Raw genomic sequence first — 18921 nt, 5'->3', positions numbered from 1 at the left:
TAAGTGGAGATTCCTAGCAAGATAACAATGGTAAATGGCAATTAAAATTCTTTGTCCTTGAGTCTCCAGTGTCTTCTTGATTCTACTGAGCCAGCTGCCTCTTAGCTTTGTATATTAATCTGTGACAAGCTGAGCAGCAACTCCTTTGTTCATTTTTGAGACCTGAGAAAATTAGAAGCAACATCTCCCATCTTTCTTCTTTAATAGACATAAGAACATAAAGAATCATTCAGCTATTATTAGCTATCCTGGAGCAACCTCATCCCCAGTGAATTTTCCCTATAGTTTTTTATCACGGAGCTGTCCAAAAGTAGGTAAATATACTTTTGCTGAATAGCAGGGAAGACTGAATTTTAAAGGCTGCTGTCTCTTCTTACCCAATCTCCTAGGGTATTGAAAAAAGCTTTTAGTGTGCTTTTGAGCTGACAGAAGAGGGGCTGATTGCTTACTTCTTTGCTTTTCTAGTGACATGACCTCCACATGAAAAGACTAGATTTTCACTTAGTGGGAAGAACTCCCTATACCTGTCTGTTCTTGATGCAGTGTCAATTCATCAACTGCTAGTAGACCACAGAGTCAGCATAAAATGGGTTTACCCACAGGGGACCTGGGTCACATACAGACTGTGAAGATCTCAGGGTTCAGTGAAATTAGCCACTAGGGTCAGTTCCAAAGGGATTTGTGGTCATCCCAATCCTAAAACTATCCCTCTTCCACCCAGCTTGCAACCAATTCAGCAGAGTAGTGCTCAAATACATGTTCTAACTGAGTAAATACATACATACATACATACATACATACATACATACATACATACATAAAATCTAGAATTTTGTGGTTGATGTTCTTCCTTTAGTTTAAACTCTAAGTTAGCATAAGTTTATTTTAAATCCCAAGCAATAACATGTTCAATTTATAAGATTTTTTTGTGCCTTTGACCAGGTTATTAAATCCTTTCAAAAAAGCAGAGTTTGATAAGAAAGAGGGGCAAAAAGGAAGAGAGTGTCAGATTCTAGTGCTTAATGCAGAAGGGGTCAGGGATGGCCACTAACCAGAGAAGGGAAGCATTGGGGTGGAGGGTCCAGCCCACACTCTGTCACCCAGGTTTTCCAGGGCTAACAGTAGAGGAGATTTAGATGTGTCTCTCCCATACCTCTGTCGTGGGAAGAGGTTAGAGCACAGGCTGAGGCCCTGATTTCTGCTTTCTTGCTCTTAGTATGTTCAGGTAGGATCCCAGGCTCAGAAGCAGAGATTTGCCTGCAGGAGATTTCGTAGGGAGTACTCTCTGGAACAGCAAATGTAAGGGAGGGGAGAAGAAAAGGAAGGCAGAGTTGGGCTGTGTTATTGTAACAGAAGCCTTGACTAATGCCATGGTGAGCACTGATGTTGGGGTGGCCTATCAGAGATATCTGAAGGTAAGGCAAGCTGCTCGGGCTTTTCACCCCTACTTCCTACCAGCCTTGACTGGGCCTATAACTTGGGTGACGCAGCAGTTCCCAAGCTGGGGCTTAGCAGTGAGAAACTAGCAGCCAGCCTTTCTCGTCTGGGCTAGCAGTGTCTCTGGCATGGGGGCATCTGGGCCACACCACTGCAGCCACCACAGCCCTGCAGGAGGGTTTGATTGGATGGCACTCTGCAAAATGTAACCAAGTGATTTCCTCTTTTCTGTTACTTTCCTTCTTCCTACTCTTCTTTCTTACTTCAGTACCCATTGTTAATTAAATCAGAGATCTGATTTAAGAAGCTGACTTTTCAAAAATATAGAAAGAGTTAATAACCTGTCCAATTAGGAATAAGGCTAGGTCCAGGTGTAACTTCGGACATAAATCACTGCCCTGTCAATTAAGCTAAGCCTATGAGCAAACTGATCTCTTTGATGTTCACTGTTCCTATGCCTTTAGAAAAAACATATATATACTGACCACTAACTTAATAAAAGCGCACTCAGATTTACACTCTCTCTTGAAAAAAAAAAAAAAAAAGAAGCTGACTTTTCATTTCACATGTGTTTTTGAGCAAATTGCTTACCTTCTATAGTGCCCAGTTTTTCCCTCTGCAAAAAAATACTAAAAAAAAATGACAACTTCTGTCTCTTAGGGTTAAGTGAAATAGCATTTCCGTGGTGCTTAGCAAAGAATTCTCACTCATCAATGGTAGCTCCTGTTATAATTGGTGAAGAAGCAGTAAGAGTAGCAGTGATAGAAGCTAAAAGATGTGCTGGCCAATCCGTCTTTTTACTTCTTCTTTTACTTACTATCTTAGTCCCTTTGGGCTGCTATAACAAAAACACTAAAAATGGGTAGCTTATAAACAATATACATTTATGTCTCATAATTCTAAAGACCAGGAAGTCCAAGATCATGGTGCCAATCAATTCCGTGTTTGGTGAGGGCCTGTTTTCTGGTTCCTAGATTACTCTTTTCTCTGTGTCCTCACTTAGAGGATGAAGTGAGAGAATCTCTCTTTGGCATCTTTCACAAGGCACGGATCCCACTCATGTGCGGAGCTCTCTTACCTTAATCACCCCACAAAAGCCCCAACTCCCAATGCCATAACCTTCAGGGCTAGGATTTCAGCATATGACTTTTGAGTGCAGGGAGACACAAAAATTCTCTACCGCTTCCCTCCACCATCAATTTATTGTGTTTGAAAAGTGGACCTATAAACTAAGCTTTATTTTAAGAAAAAGCATTTCTGTGTTAACATATTTATTGAAACCTATTTTGAAAACGACATTCATTTCAGTTCACAAATATTTGTGGAATGCCCCCTGTGCCCCTTGTGCACAGGACAAGAGCAGGGAAAGATATTGACTGTCAATGTCTTATCCTTGAAGACTCCACCTGGTGATCAGAGACATAACACAAATCAGAAAGTATGTGATGCAGAGTGAATATGCCCAAGGTATGGCTGGTATCAAAAGGCTTCTTCTAGGTAGGTTGTTCCAAGCAGTCTTTGAAGAGATGGGTTATAGCAATGGATTGGTTGAGAGAATGGGAGAGAAGATTCCTGATTTAGGTGATAATTTGTAAAGAATTGCCAAGTATACTGAAAGAAGACAAATTGGTAGATTGGACAGGAAAAGATAAGGTTGGAGAATAAAGATGAGACTGGAGAGGAGTAAGGATTGTGATGGGTAGGATGTTGGCTGTGACCTTGAATATTGACTAGGCTGAGGACCTAGGTTTCATAAATTAGGCAGTCAAGAGGGACTCAAACTTTTCTGGGGTTGAAGTGGAAACAAATTCTAGAGTTTCTTAGGTCTTCTTACAATGTAAAAAGAGGCCATTTCTTCTAGGCCAACATCCCAGGTTACTTGGATGTGACAAACTATAAATCATTTAATTAACACTGCTAGACAAAATGCCTAATGGGTGATATAGATACAGAATAACAAAAGAGATCTGATCAGAGATAGGGAGAATTTCATTTAAAGAGCATGATTTAAACTGTCCTTTAAGTGCAATTTAAATGATAAGAAATGCAACTCAACATGTTTTGTTTTTTTTTTAAATAGTTACCAAAGGGGTTACTCAAGACTATTTCCTTTTTGGGTTTTCCAAAGGGTTCGAGGACTGAGACATAGCCATCCATAGTGTGCACCCACCCAGGAGGCACTAGGTGTGGAGCCTCAGGCTTATGGGCATTTATTCGAGAACTATGGTTTCCCAAGGGCTCATTAATGTGTCCCCGTCTGTCCCAGAACAAATCAGACCCTTCCACAACTACGAAACTCTGGGCCTTTCTCCTGAGCCTGCCAGCAGAGATGTTAATTAGTGCCAACTATAACAGTAGATTTTCCCTCTTCCTTTCATTTGGTGATGTGTACACCTGTTCCCTTGAAACTGGAATAAGACCAACTCATTTATTCAGGGCACTGAACATCTGTCAGATGGTAATGCCATTCAGTCCCCAGCAGTCTTGGTCAGACGTGAATTGGCTGACCCAGATTACCCTCCTGAATCCATTTTAAATGAATCCTTCACTTCACTCTAAATTTGGGCCTCCCTGATTCTTGGATCCTCTGTGTACCACATAGTGCTTTAGGAAGATCTAAAATCCCTACTCCTTGACCCGTGTTGTATTAATTTTCTAAATCTTTGTAAGGAAAGGCAGTTTCTTTTAATTTATTGTAACTCCCTGAAAACTGGTTCAAAAATGACATCTCAGAATGTGTTAATGGTGACCTTTTCTATGAGTAAGTCAGTGCTCTGTTTTGTTGGAGTGAGAAATGGAAGATATTTATTTTCTTTTCTGCATTTGTGCTTCAGACTCATGAATCACAGAAGAGTCTATCACACGTCCTTTGACATTATTAAATAGTATTTTAACAGTATGAAATAATGTGCATAAACTGAGATTTGGTGAAAAAGTCAAACTGACATAGGACAAAATGACAATTATAACCAAATATCAATAAGATTTTATTTAAATGAAGAGACTATAGGGCTTTTTTTTTTAATGGTTTATTTTTTACTTCCACTGTTTTTAAAACTTGTATTTAAGGACTGTGTTATATTCTGATAACAGAAATAAATTGTATTAGGAAAAATAACTTGGCATCAGACCTTTCTATCTCAAGCCAAGTAATCAGAAATGCCCAGAGGGAGTATTGAGTTACTAATTGAAATCCTGAAGTTATCCTTTTGTTCATTCTCTATCATTAATTCTATTAATAAAAAGGTTGATAATCTTATACCTTTGTGGTTTTCTAAATAGTTTAAGAAAGTTTGAGTCAGTATTTAACTTAAAGTGTTAGTTACATTTAAACTATTTAACTTAAATAATTTGAGATTGTCAGTCATTTTTCAGCAGCCTGGTGCTCAAAGTCTGAGCAACACCTTTTATCTTTGCAAAACAAAATGGTGTGGACACTGTCCCTGAGGATGTTCAGAAAGAGCATGGGAAATCCAGGCCCTGCCTCATGCTCTCAGCCCAGTGAACTCTTTGCATTCAAAGCCAGTCGAGACGATCTCAAGTTGGACTTCTTGCTTTCAAATTCTGTGATATTGCACTTACCTGCTTTTGTACTGTGCTATATTCTCACACATCCTGGGGTTGTGACAAGAAAATGAGATGACCCCACATAAAATCCAGGCCAACCTTTGCCCTGATCAGCTCAGGAGTGAGGATAAGCTCATAAGATTAGGAGGAAGCTCCAGAGACCTGCTCACCCTAGCACAGACCTAAAGCAAGCTCCCAAAATGCTGGTTTCCAGAAACACCCTCCCTCCAGTCTTTTCTGGGTCCTTTTCCTTTTCAACACGCTTGCCATGTGTGGCTTGTTACTGGTTAAAGATGTGGCATTTGGGGGGCCACAGAGATCTCAACACAAATCCGTATTCAACTACTTCTAGCAGAGTTACCTGAAGTAAGTTACTTCATTTCCATGACACTTGGTGTCCTATCTCTTTATCTGGAAACAGGTTACTACTGTACCTCCCCCCAGGGTGTGGCAATGAAGTGATACCATTTATATAAAATCTAGGGTTTAACAACAAATTATAATTCCTCACAACTAATGGAGACTCACCTCTTTGACCTCCTGGCGTGTTTCATCAAACTGTCCTTGGACCCTTGCACAGCTCATTTTCAGAGCTCCAGTTGGGTGTAACTAGTTATTACAAATTATTTTGAGCAAAAAGCTTTCCCATGACTGATTGTTTTGTCATGAATGATATATATATAGCTAAAAAAAAAGAGATAAAAATTAATTTCAGGGGCCTCCCCGGTGGCGCAGCGGTTGAGCGCTGGGTTGCGAAGCTGCCGGCGACCTCTGCGGCGCCGGTTCAATCCCCGGCTGCTCCCCAGCCACCGGAGGAGGGTCCCACATGGCGCGCAGACCTCTCCTGCCGCCCGCTGCTCCCCTCAGCAGTGTACTTCGGTCCTTCTGCCTGCTCTGCTCCCCGCTCTGGCTCTGGTGAATTCTCTCACCCACCCGCGCTTCTGACTGTACCCAGTGCATGTATAAACAAAAACGAACAAACAAACAAACAAATAAATAAATAAAAACATGCCTCTATTAAAAAAAAAAATTAATTTCATCTCTGCATTGTAATCAACAGTTTTTAATGTTTAATGAGTAGCTGAGTAAAAAGGTATTTCTTTTCCTTGCCTTTAGTAATTTTTATGACCTGTGTTGTATTAATTTTCTAAATCTTTGTAAGGAAAGAGCACTGAACAGGAAAAAAGGAGGGCTAGGCTCTAGTCTTGGCCCCGTCTTTTGCATTTTAAGCTTTTGCATATAGTGTTGTAGAGCAACCCCGATACAAAACGGGGTGCCTGACTGTGGGTCCTCACCCACACGCTTAAAAGGACTTATTAATGTTCTACTGCAGGCACACGCGAAAGGTTAATAAAAGGTTTATTTACAAGGGAAGGGGAAATGAGGAAATGTACAGCACAGGGAGAAAAGTGGGAGACAAAGTTTTAAATGAGTCCTACCCGATCCGCCGATCAGGAATCCCAAAATGGCACTCTGAGAGCTGGCCGCCAGCCAGGAGCGGTGAAGCCAGGAGGCGAGCGATAGCGAGCCATTTCAAGGTCCACGTGTTTGGTTTTTATATCCAACCTGGCTGCCCAACTCCACCCTCAGGTCCCAGCCACCTTCCCTTTGGTGGTGACGGGATTTGTCTTTTCCAATGTCTTGATGGCTTTAGTCTGGAGTGGGGGTGGGGTCCACAAAGCCTGTATGGGATTAACTCAGGACATTATTTTCCCCTAACAATTGGATAAGACATCAACCATATGGACCTCATTTACCTCATCTGAAAAAGAAGTGATTATATGGAAATGTCAAGTCAATCCTCTTACAACCTCTCATTCCTGGCTGATTTTCCATATGCAATGTTGAAAAGGAATCTGGGGTGGATGCATTCTGAACTCAATTAGTCATGTCTGCTTAGAATCCAGGAGGTTGTCTTGGCAACACTTGGGCCACTAATATGCCATTCCTAAGCCAGTGATCTAAGATTACTCATCGTTTCAGATGCTCCTAACTGATCATATCAACACATGCTTGCTTCTAGAGACTCAGCATTATACTTATGTAAACAATATAAGCTAGTTTAATAAGAATAGGTACAAATAGTATAGGGCATACTGTACAGTAGGAACTTACGGAAAAGAAGTTCTTGGAATTCAGGGTAGTTGAGTGAAAACTTTCTGGAAGAAATCCTTTGGAAAAAGGATTTGGATAAAAGTAAGGGGAAGAGGGTAAGGTACTTTACAGACTATGGAACAGCATAAAGAAAACCCCCAAGCACAACAAGCACAATCCATCCTGACTGCATGGGTAAGCACTAATACTTTAAGGGCATATGGTAGATCCAAACCAGATTAGGGAACTCAGTGGAAGCCATAGAGCTTTAGACCTGACATAAAAGCCTATTGAATAACTTGTTATTTGACCGAGGAGATGGCTGAGACAGGGGTTGGTAACTTGCCTCTGACACATATCTGTAGATGGGAAAGGGAGGAGCAATGTCATGTTTCTGTGAGTCCAACAATTAAGGACTCCTACCTGGGATACTGGATTATGTTGGATTCATAGGCAAAGACGAGGAAATTGGGCAGGAGAGGGAAAAATAATTAGCATGTGGAAATTTGGAAATGTTGACTTCTCCTGAAAATGGTGGTAGGCAGTGGAACTTAAGGGGGAGACTAGAACTGGGGGTCTGCATTGGGAATCTGTGCCTTGTTCCAGCAGTGAGACTAAATAGTGTTCTAAGGAAGATGCTGTCAAGGACACAGCTGCAGAACACCCAAGGAGGAAACCAAGCCCACATTTCAAAGGTATTTTCAAGAAGTCTGGTGATTCAGTTAGCCCAAAAATGTCTTAGTAATTTGAACTCTTCAAAGAGAATGTTATAAAAACAAAATTCATTTCCAGATGCTGGAATTTGAGACGGAAAGGGATTTAAAGAAAAGAATCTTGAAGAGTTGAAGTCTCTGTTCTTGGCAAAAGACCCTCACATTTTATTTGGGAAAAGAAAATGTTTTTGAATTTATAAGATCATATAAAAGCATCTGAAAGCAGTAAATCTTCTTATTTCCATACTATCCCTTAGCAAGCATAATTGTTTTCACATTTATGAAAAAATTCAAGTTGAAATGCATTTTATTGTTGGCATTTTTCATCCCAGACATTCATTCCTATTTATCTCCAAAATGAGGAGATAATCTTGGTGATCATTTCTAATCTTTCCTATAAGACCATGTCTCTCATCACTATTGCTGTTTGTCTTTCTGTCAAGTTACACAATTTTTCACACATGGGAGGTGATCTTGGAAAGAAAAGAAGGAAAAAGTCATTTGCTTAAAAATGAATATTTTAAAAACAGAAACTGATCAAAGATATATAGTCATAAGCACATGGTAAACTTTCTTTGTGAGGAACTAGAAAGATTGGATGGTCGGGAAAGAGGGTGAGAGCCACAGACAGGCCCCTTCCTGTAACTGGGACATCTCACATAAGGACCAAGCTCCTCCTGCTTTCACCCTTTAGACCTGAGGTGTCCAGCTCAGTGTTTTGTAGGAATGGCAGAGTCTACAGGAATTGCTGTCTGCTTGGTTGGTTGGTTGGTTGTTTCTTTGATTAACCATACTCCTCCCTTCCATCCTCCTCTTTGAAAATCTGTTTTTGCTTTTTAGAAACATTATAGACAGAAGCAATTTTTCTTTCCAGACTTTACTATTTCCCTCTAGTGTGTCCCTTCTTCTAAAATATCTTAACATGTGCAGCTCTCTTACCCACCTGTGACCACACAGGTGCTTCTCTCTTTTTTTTTCTTTCTCTTTTTCCTAATAAACCTGTCCTTTTAAAATGTAAATAAATAAATAAAATATCCAAATATGTTCATTTTTCTAAGGGTTGACAAGAGTAATTAAATGTTACATAATTTAAAATTTCCCATAGTAATCCTTTCACTACCACTCTCTCTAGACTTCAACATTCATTTATTTATACACATAGATACATAAATGCTTGCACACATACATGCCAAACAATATTTTTTTTTCTCCCCATTGTCATAAAAGATCTGGAAATGTTGTTTTAGTCCAGTTCTTCCAGAACTTCTCTGGAATTATTTTGAGATGCAGCCGATACCATGAAACCTATTAACCCAAGTGTCCTCAGATTTCCAGGGTGATTGTGCAGTCTCCTGGACTTTTGTTGCTTTAAATTAGTGTCCTTGAACTTCTAGAGATACCCTACCAAGTTCCTTGGGATTCTGAACTAAGGTGGTGGATGTAAGATGGACAATGGCCAGCCTACATCTTCCAAAGCACATTTGGAGACCCCACCTGTGTACCAAGCATCCTTCTTGATTTTTCTCATTTACTATTTATAACCTTCCTGTGTGGTAAGCATTATCAGATCTTTTGACCTTTAAGGAAACTGAGACTTAGGAGAGTTGTACTAATTTGGTTATTTTTTTATTTACATTTTAATTTTTTTAAAAAGATTTATTTATTTATACAAGCACTGGGTACAGTCCGAAGCATGGGAGGGTGAGAGAATTCACCAGAGTCAGAGGGGGGAGAAGAGCAGGAAGACTGAAGTACACTGCTGAGGGGAGCAGTGGGCGGCAGGAGGGGTCTGCGCACCATATGAGACCCTCGCCTGGTGGCCGGGGATCAAACTGGCGCTGCAAAGGCTGCAGGCAGCTTTGCAACCCAGCACTCAACCACTGCGCCACCAGGGAGGTCCTACATTTCAATTTTTTTTAAAAGATTTATTTTATATAAGAATTGGGGTATAGGCCAGAGGTGCAGGAGGGTGAGAGAATTCACCAGAGACCGAGCAGGTAGCAGAACAGATGGACTGAGGAAAACACTACTGAGGGGAGCAGTGGGTGAGACAGGAGAGGTCTGTCTCACCATGTGGGTTTCTCCCTGGCTGGCCAGGAATCGAACCAGCGCTGCTGAGGCTGCGGACAGCTTCACAGTGCTGTGGTCAACCCGCTGCGCCACCAGGGAGGCCTTTATTTACATTTTAAAAGGACAGGTTTATTAGGAAAAGGAGAAAGGAAAAGAGGCACCTGCATAGTCACAGGTGGGCAGAGAGCTGCTGCTGCTTTGCCTAATTTGGTTATTTGAAAGAGAAATACTGGCTATTGACTGGGTATTGACAATACTGGCTATTGTTTTTGTTCACACAGCACCAGTGGAGCAAAAACAAGCTTTAATACTGTCTCTGAGTATTATTTGTCTCAGTGGGAAAAAAAGAGGGAGAAATTGTAAGCTCCATAATCCAAGGGGGAAGAAGGGTTTCAGCTTCATATTTAGGGCTAAACGTACTGTATGATTGAAAGCAGGGAGGACTGCAGCAAGTTCCCAGAGAAACCGGGTCGTCTGGTAGGGGAGGACCCTTTCAGGAGGGATATTTTGGTATTGCAACAGCATTGACACATAGAGCAAGATGTCCTGTTGCCACAATTGTCATGGAGAGGCCAACTGGGTCCTCTGTCCCTCCTTAGCGGAGTCAGACTTTTCGTGAGAGTCGCCAGGAACTCAGTACCTAGGCTGTTGGCACCAATAACTACCCCCAAGACTCTTTAACAATATATAGCTTTACAAACCAATCATGGGCTTCCTTGTCAAACATGGTATTTGCACTTAAATTCAAATCATGCTTTATAATCTAAGTGTATCATCTTACTTTGTATTTAAGACCTGAAAGCTTCAATTAAATTAGGAAATAAACTGGTAAGCAAATAAATCAACTCTTACAGCTTTGGTTTAGGGGTTCAGATTCCCAAAAAGAGTTGTCTTAGTGACCCCCAGCAATTGAGAGATTAAGTAATAGACTCAGCGTCAGGATATAAATTCACCTTGTGTAAGATTTTCTCCATCTCCTCCATGTGTCACCATCTCTGGACCTTCTGGTAGAAGAATTGTGGAGAGAAGTGATGGCTACTTTGTAAGTAGCTTTGTGGGAAAGAGTAGAAGTAGGTTATAGAAACACCAAACTGAAGGTGTGGACCACTGAGGTATTTTATCTTTTTTTTTTAAGGTTTATTTTATTTATTTATGCATACAAGAACTGGGGTGTAGGCCAGAGGTATGGGAGGGTGAGAGGATTCACCAGAGACAGAGGGGGGAGCAGCCGGTGAGACAGGAGAGGTCTGCGGGGATCAAACCGGGGCCACAGAGCAGTGGCTGGCTATAGCTTGATAGTGCTGAGACCCCAACCTCTGTGCAACCAGGGAGGCCCAGAGGTATTTTATCTTGTCTTTATTCTGTTAGTCTGTTTTTTACCCCTGTAGGATAAACCTTTTCGGTTGACCTGCTTGGTAGCTGAAGGCACTTTATGTTTGAACATTCTATTTAAGGTTGAGGCAGGAGAAAGAATTAGGGTAGAATTGATTGTTGAAGGGCCTTTTGCAATTCCCGCGTTCCTAAAACAAGACATCCCTCTTCCTCAGCTAACATTAACCTCTATTTAGAACAGAGTAAATCACTGGACTCAAAATTTATGTTATACCCTAAAGTCTGCTGGTAAACAACTTGTCTTTTCACCAAATATCATTATTCAAAGTGTAACTGCAGTGCCCTAGAACAATTTCACATTCTTATTGATGGCCTCTCACTGACCCCACGTCCTCTGTGGTTTTACAGCATAACACTTTGTGATTACCCAGCTCACCTCTGCCTAACTCTTACAGAAGCATGATTCACCAGTTGCCGGAAGCTTCCGCCAGTTTTGCTGAAGGTCAAATAAATGGGTTAACTTACGGGTTTTGTTACTGTTGTGGCTTTTTTTCTTTTATATTTAGAAAAGATCTATTCTTCAGGAATTCTACATATTTTGCAGCTTCAGCTTTTGGCCTTCTATACCTTCTTTTACGCAGGGGTAGAGGAAGCCAAGGGTTAGATGTTTGATATTGAATCTGGCATTCGGAGCTTCCCTGCCCTCCTCTCGTGCTGCAGTGGGCTGGGGGCGTGGGAGGAAAGCCGGGTTCTCAGTACCGGAAGCTGAAGGGCAGAAGCATGGGTCCTATTAAGGAGAGGTAATGAGCCTCTCAGCCCACCGCAGCTCCCGGCACACCTGGCAAACCCCTCCTCAAAATACCCTGTAGCCTGAAGCGAGTAGCGCATCTCCGGAGTCCCAGCCTCGATCTGGCAAGTGTAGTGTACACCTGTGGAAGAAGTAATTATGCACAAAATGTCTGTCCTCATCTTGTACTGGAGAGAAGGAGGATGTGACCCTAGTGTGGCCCCATCTTCAGAGGTCTGTCAGAATCGTCAACAATGTTCTCCAAACGAAGAAATCTAAGAATGGGGGTGGAGTGGCCCGGATGTGGCTGTATAGGACCCAGGCTGGCTTTAGAAGCTGCCATGTTTGACATATTTGGGGAGAAAAGACAAGGCAAAGAGAAAAATTAAGACTACCTGTATTGATACAAGTCTTGAAGACCTTGCTGACTTTTCTGCTCACAAATACAAGGATCACATAGCAGTGAAGACCATAGGGCTGATGGGTAAGGTGGAGTCTTGGGATATTGCAATTCTCCTACCATCCTTAGAGGAAGGAGAATGAAATAAAGTTTAGGACATATATTTTTCTATCCTTAACGGGACCTAGGAGTCCCTTCATTTTGCCTGTCAACTCAGATATAGACAAACACTTGGCTAGAACTTGTGAGGCCTTTGTTTCAAATCCTCTGAATAGAATGAGGACTCTGAATACTCTGAATAGTAGTCACCCTGGCCATTCAGATCTGTGGAACTGTCTGCCTGTCAAGCTATCTGTACTGGGACAGGAAGGGCTTCTGGTGATTTTGTAAGATACAGTATTTGTTTGAGATTAAGAGTTTGTTTGTTGTTGTGCTATAGCTATTATTTGTTTTGTGCTATAGCTATTATTATTTTTTTAAGTTTATTTATTTATGCATACAAGAGTTGGGGTATAGGCCAGAGATGCAGGGGGTTGAGAGGATTCACCAGAGATAGAGTGGGGAACAGAACAGGCAGACTGACTGAAATTCACTGCTGAGGGGAGCAGCGGGTGAGCCAGGAGAGGTCTGTTGCGCCATGTGGGTTGCTCCCTGGTGGGCCAGGAATGGAACTCATGCTGCAGAGGCTGCGGATTGCTTTATAGTGTGGTGCTTAACCCCTCGTGCTGCCAGGGAGGCCCCAATTATTACTTTTTGTAACAGTATGTGATACTACAGATAGAGCACTTCACATTTCACATAGGCAGGCCTAGTGTTAGAAGCTCTGCTTCAGGAGATGCAAAGCAACCTCATATAAGTAAAATTGAGAAGTAGAGAGCTTTCTCTTGGCCCACCCACCCCTTTACCAGTGTATTTTATGACTAATTACTAATCATGATCTTAGTGACCATTTACCCAGCATACTGGGTGCCGGTAGGCTCTTAATTATCTCACATCAGTTTTCTTCAATTCACATGTGGGGAGAGGTGACACTGACACTTATGGAGTGGAGCGGCCTGTCCGCAGTCACAGTGTGCCAGGGGCAATGTTGCTCCCTCTTGACTTCCCTCTCTCACTCCTCTCTAACAGCCCTTCAGAGGTCAGAGTAAGCTGCTGCTTCCCCTTAAACAAGGTGCTAAGTGATTATTAAGATTTTTGTGTGATAAACAGCTAAAACTGACTCCAGACACTTTGCCTTTGCCTCTGCAGATCTTTATATTTTAAATAAGACTCGCAGACAAGAAAGCTGTAGAGGAGAAACAGTGCAATAGGGTTATTATTAGGATGGGGGCTACCAAAGAGTTTAGTCATTGCAGGTCAGCACATTCTGCAGCACAGCTCTGTGTATATAATAGACAATGATTAGCTGATGGAAACTATTCATAGTCTCATTATGTGTAAGAATAGCACAGGAAAGCTGCTGTGGTTAGCTTTAATTTTTCCTATTGACAAAATATCAGCTTTATCCACCAAACTCCATAGGTAACTGTAAATTTGAAATGGCCACTCTTCCCAGGTCAGGTTTTTAATCTTAGGTTTTCTATAACACCTGGATTTATATTTAAGATAAGACAATGCTCTCTAGTTCATGGAAAATCATGGTATGGCTTTAGTTTATTAGTGTTGGGCATTAACTGGATATGTAGGTGAGCTTGTCCTGTTTTCACTGAAATGTCTTTATCATGTTTTGTCTTGTTTGTCCTTGATCACAATTTTAGTGCGAACATACTTTTGGATGATCAGTTTCAACCCAAACTAACTGACTTTGGCATGGCACACTTCCGGCCCCACCTAGAACACCAGAGCTCTACCATAAGCATGACCAACAGCAGCAGTAGACGCCTGTGGTACATGCCAGAAGAGTATATCAGGCAAGGCAAGCTGTCCATTAAAACAGATGTCTACAGCTTTGGAATTGTAAGTACCAACTGCTGGTTCACAAAGGAGGCAATTATTGTTAAGAATGCTTTAAATTCTAGGGCCTCCCCGGTGGCGCAGCGGTTGAGCGCTGGGATGCGAAGCTGCCCGCAGCCTCTGCAGCGCCGGTTCAATCCCCGGCTGCTCCCCGGCCACTGGAGGAGGGTCCCACATGGTGCGCAGACCTCTCCTGCCGCCCGCTGCTCCCCTCAGCAGTGTACTTCGGTCCTTCTGCCTGCTCTGCTCCCTGCTCTGGCTCTGGTGAATTCTCTCACCCTCCCGCGCTTCTGACTGTACCCAGTGCATGTATAAACAAAACAAACAAACAAACAAATAAATAAATAAAACATGCCTCTATATATAAAAAAAAAAAAGAATGCTTTAAATTCTAGGAATTTCTCAAAGGTTTTAGCTTTAGGACTTACTGATTTCTTGTTACTCATTGTCTTATATATGAATTTGTATCATTAAATAATAAAAATACAAAGTAATTCATTAGAATGAACAGTATTCATTGTTATCAGTCTTATGGTTAATTATAACTAATTATGTGTTTATAGCTAACATATGTAGCCAACGTTCTATATGTTCTTTGCAGGTAATCATGGAAGTTCTCACAGGTTGCAAAGTAGTGTTAGATGATCCAAAGCATATTCAGCTGGTAAGAATTGTCTTCATTTCTGCATTGTTTCTTGGTTATTTTTCTGACAGAGTTCTAAATGGTAATGATTGTCTTCTTCTCTTCCTAGAGGGATCTCATTATGGAATTGATGGAAAAGAGAGGCCTTGATGCATGTCTCTCATTTCTAGATAAAAAAGTGGATCCCTGTCCTCGAAATTTTTCTGCCAAGCTGTTCTCTTTGGCAGGCCAGTGTGTGGCAACGCGGGCAAAATTGAGACCATCAATGGATGAAGTGTGTATAGACGTGGTTTTGTTTAAAACTGAGCCCATAGAACCATGGAAAATCTAAGTTGGATAAATTGTGTATCTAAGTGAATTCTTTATCATTGAGACAAATCCCCCCAACAGAAAATTCTAACCCAATAACTTTGCCAGATTAAAAAGTCACATCCAATAAGGACTGGTAGAAGTGCTTATGGGTAGAAGCAGGACACTGCAAAAAAAGTAATGAAAAAATCAAAGTGAGTAATTTGGAAAGAATATTTTTTTAGCCTTCATTAAGAGATCAGAGCTATTTAGTGTTCCCTTATTGATTTTTTAACTTGGTCATCTGTTTGTTGATTTGAGGATACATTTGTATTTGTGTTGGTATTGATTTGTTCAACAAATGTCTGTTTAATGCCTACTTAGCATGTAGCAGACTGTACTGGGCACTGAGGATACAAAAGTGATCAAGATACAGTTGCTTCTCTAAAGTTTACAATCCAAAGGGAGAGTAGATTAGTAAACATGGAATTCCAGTGCAGCAAGGTTAGCATAATGATGGATGGCAGCCCAGGCTGATTGGGGAGCCCAGAGTCAGAATACCTCCCAGTCTACGCAAGTCAAAAAGCTTCTTGATGGCAATTAAGCACTGATCTGAGGAACATATTGGTTTTAGGCAGCAGTAAGGCTGGAAGTACATTCTAGGCAGAGAGAATCTACATCTGGCAAGACTCACAGGTGATGGGTTCCTCAGGTCAAAGACTGCAGGTAGTCCCTGGTGGCGCAGTTGGTTGAGCGCCACGCTGTGAAGCTGTCCGCAGCCTCTGCAGCCACAGTTTGATCCAACCCAGCTGGCAAGGGTCCCACATGGTGCGCAGACCTCTCCTATCGTGGCCGCTGCTCCCCTCAGCGGTGTATTTCATCAGTCTGCCTGTTCTGTTCCCCGCTGTCTGTGGTGAATCCTCTCACCCTCCCGTGAATCTGCCTATATCCCAGTTCTTGTATAAATAAAAAAAAATAAATCTTAAAAAAAAGGAATAAAAAAAAAAAAGACTGCAGGTAGTTCAGCATCATGGAAGTGGGGTGGGGGTGAAGGAAAAGCTGGGGTAGTTAAAATAATACAAGGGTCGGGCCTCCCCGTTGGCGCAGCGGTTGAGCGCTGGGTTGCGAAACTGCACGCGGCCTCTGCGGCGCCGGTTCCATCCCCGGCTGCTCCCCGGCCACTGGAGGAGGGTCCCACATGGCGCGCAGACCTCTCCTGCCGCCCGCTGCTCCCCTCAGCAGTGTACTTCGGTCCTTCTGCCTGCTCTGCTCCCCGCTCTGGCTCTGGTGAATTCTCTCACCCTCCCGCACTTCTGACTGTACCCAGTGCATGTATAAACAAAACAAACAAACAAACCAGCAAACAAATAAATAAAGCATGCCTCTATTAAAAAAAAATAATAATAATACAAGGGTCCAGGTGATACAACAACATGAATTCCATCCTAAGTGTTTGGGTTTTATACTGAGCCTATCGTAGAGCCAACATGGAGTTGACATAATCAGAATATAAAGAACACTAGCCAGGGAGTCAGGGGAACTGCATTCTAGGGCTGACACCACCACTAAGTGCTGTGTGACCTGGAATCTTGGGCCCAGGAAAGAGTCATGAGATATAGAGTAGAGAGAACATAGAATTGGAAACCAGGAGATCTGGGGTCAAGCAACAGGTCCACTCCTTACTTGCTAGTAATTTTGGCAGACTTTTTCTGAGCCTTAGCTTTGTTATCTGTAAAATGAAAATAATAATGTTGATTGTACAAATTAAATGAGGCAGTGTATCTGAAAGCACTTTGTAAATTATGAAACTTTCTATAGGTGTGTATTGAATATATATATTCCATTGCATGTGTGATTCTCAATTCAGGCTGCACATTCACATCAATTGGGAAGGTTTCAAAATACATATTCATTAGAAAATACTGACCTCCACCCCCCCCCCACCAAGTCATACCTTTTGAATGACAATTTTTAGGTTGGGGGTTGTATTTTAAGGGATCTGTATTTTAAGAAAACTCCCCTAGATATCTCTGTCACTTGAGACCTACAAATTAGGTTCATCATCCGTCAGCCCCTTCCAATTCTCCACATAATAAAGGTTATAGTTAAAAATGTAGACCTTTCGGGCCTCCCTGGTGGCGCAGCAGTTGAGCTTTGGGTTGCGAAGCTGCCCGCAGCCTCTGCATCGCCGGTTGGACCTCTGGCCGCGGGGTGAGGGTCCCACATGGCACGCAGACCTCTCCTGCTGCTCGCTGCTTCCCTCGGCAGTGTACTTCATCAGTCTGCCTGCTCTGCTCTCCGTTCTGGCTCTGATGAATTCTCTCACCCTCCCATGCTTCTGACTGTACCCAGTGCTTGTATAAATAAATAAATAAATCTTTAAAAAAAAAAATGTAGACCTTTCTGGGGTCACAAAGTAATTGGACAAATCTAGACCTAATGTCAGTCACCTGATACTTAATTAGCTTGTAGTCTTTGCTACAGGCCATTTAATTCCTCATTAAAATGAAGGAGTTTAGCAAATCTATAATGCCTTCTAACTCAAAATTCTATAGTTAGTTTCATTAAAATAAAAGATCGTCCTTAATAGATAGAAAAGAGACAAAAGGAAAGGTTATTCAAGTTTAACTCAATGTTTGCTTCTTGATTAACTAGGTCCTAAGTACTCTGGAAAGTTCCGAAGCCAGATTACATTTTTCTGAAGATCCTCCCACCTCACTGAAGTCCTTCCAATGGCCTTCTCCTCTTTTCTTGGACAACGTACCAAGTATTCCAGTAGAAGATGATGAAAACCAGAGTAATCGATCACTGCCTCATGACAGAGAGTTCAAGAGAGATAGAATGACTCAGAAAATTCCCTTTGAATGCAGCCAATCTGAGGTTACGTTTCTGGGCTCGGACAGAAGAATGGGGAGTAAGAGAAATGAGGATGCTTGCAATTTGCCCAGTTCTTCTTGCGAAGCGAGTTGGTCTCCAAAGCATGCAGCTCCACCCCTGGACTCAAGGGCCTGCCATATGAATATGAACCCTGCTGCAGAAGCCCCCAGACATTCTTATAGGAGCAGGCCAGTGGAGACTAGCTGTTCCTCCAGATTTTCCTGGATTGAATGTGAACAGTGTGAAAAGGAATCCATTTCACCAGAATATGAACAAAAAAAACAAGCATTGTGAAGGCACCTGAGTGTGGGTATCATATGGAAAACACACTGTCTCTGAAAGAAATTCCAAGAGGTGGGGAATGCAGGCCAGCAATCTGGACCATCCATTCCTTCCTTCCCAATTCCCAAATTCAAGTTGTTTAACAATGGTTTTATCAGGGTAATTGTCTTTTTATCAAACGTAAGCTAAAATAGTCTTTCTTAAAATGGTAGGCTCCAACTTCAAACAAAACAATCAAAACCTGCCAAAAGGGACTAGATTTTAAAGTCTTTTCTATCATCAATGTGAGTCCTCAAAGTCTATTAAGTCTACCAAATCATTCCATTGGATTCCATTTTTGGTTTAACTTGCTAAGGAAGATTGTAGGAAATGTCTAACTTGTTAATTGTTAATAGATGATTTTAAAAGATGATTTTTCTATTTATCTATTTTTCTATTTATCCCTGTCAAGTCTGTCTGTCTACAGATATGCCAGGTT

At 41.8% G+C, this 18921-nt stretch overlaps 1 protein-coding gene across 1 annotated transcript in view; it reads left to right on the top strand.

The window, feature by feature from the left end:
• The window catches only part of IRAK3 (interleukin 1 receptor associated kinase 3), a gene marked incomplete at its 3' end in the record, with an annotated part of 47537 nt that extends 29082 nt beyond the window's left edge, over positions 1-18455 (top strand). The window contains exons 9-12 of the mRNA XM_084255991.1: positions 14158-14356; positions 14955-15017; positions 15106-15270; positions 17940-18455. Coding sequence (XP_084112117.1) covers positions 14158-14356; positions 14955-15017; positions 15106-15270; positions 17940-18455 — 943 coding nt within the window. The remainder of the gene's footprint in view (positions 1-14157; positions 14357-14954; positions 15018-15105; positions 15271-17939) is intronic.
• Between the last annotated feature and the right edge of the window lie 466 nt (positions 18456-18921).

Source organism: Talpa europaea (assembly GCF_964194135.1).
Source record: "Talpa europaea genome assembly, chromosome: 15".
Taxonomy (NCBI): domain Eukaryota; kingdom Metazoa; phylum Chordata; class Mammalia; order Eulipotyphla; family Talpidae; genus Talpa; species Talpa europaea.
This window is presented reverse-complemented; position numbering and strand designations above follow the sequence as displayed.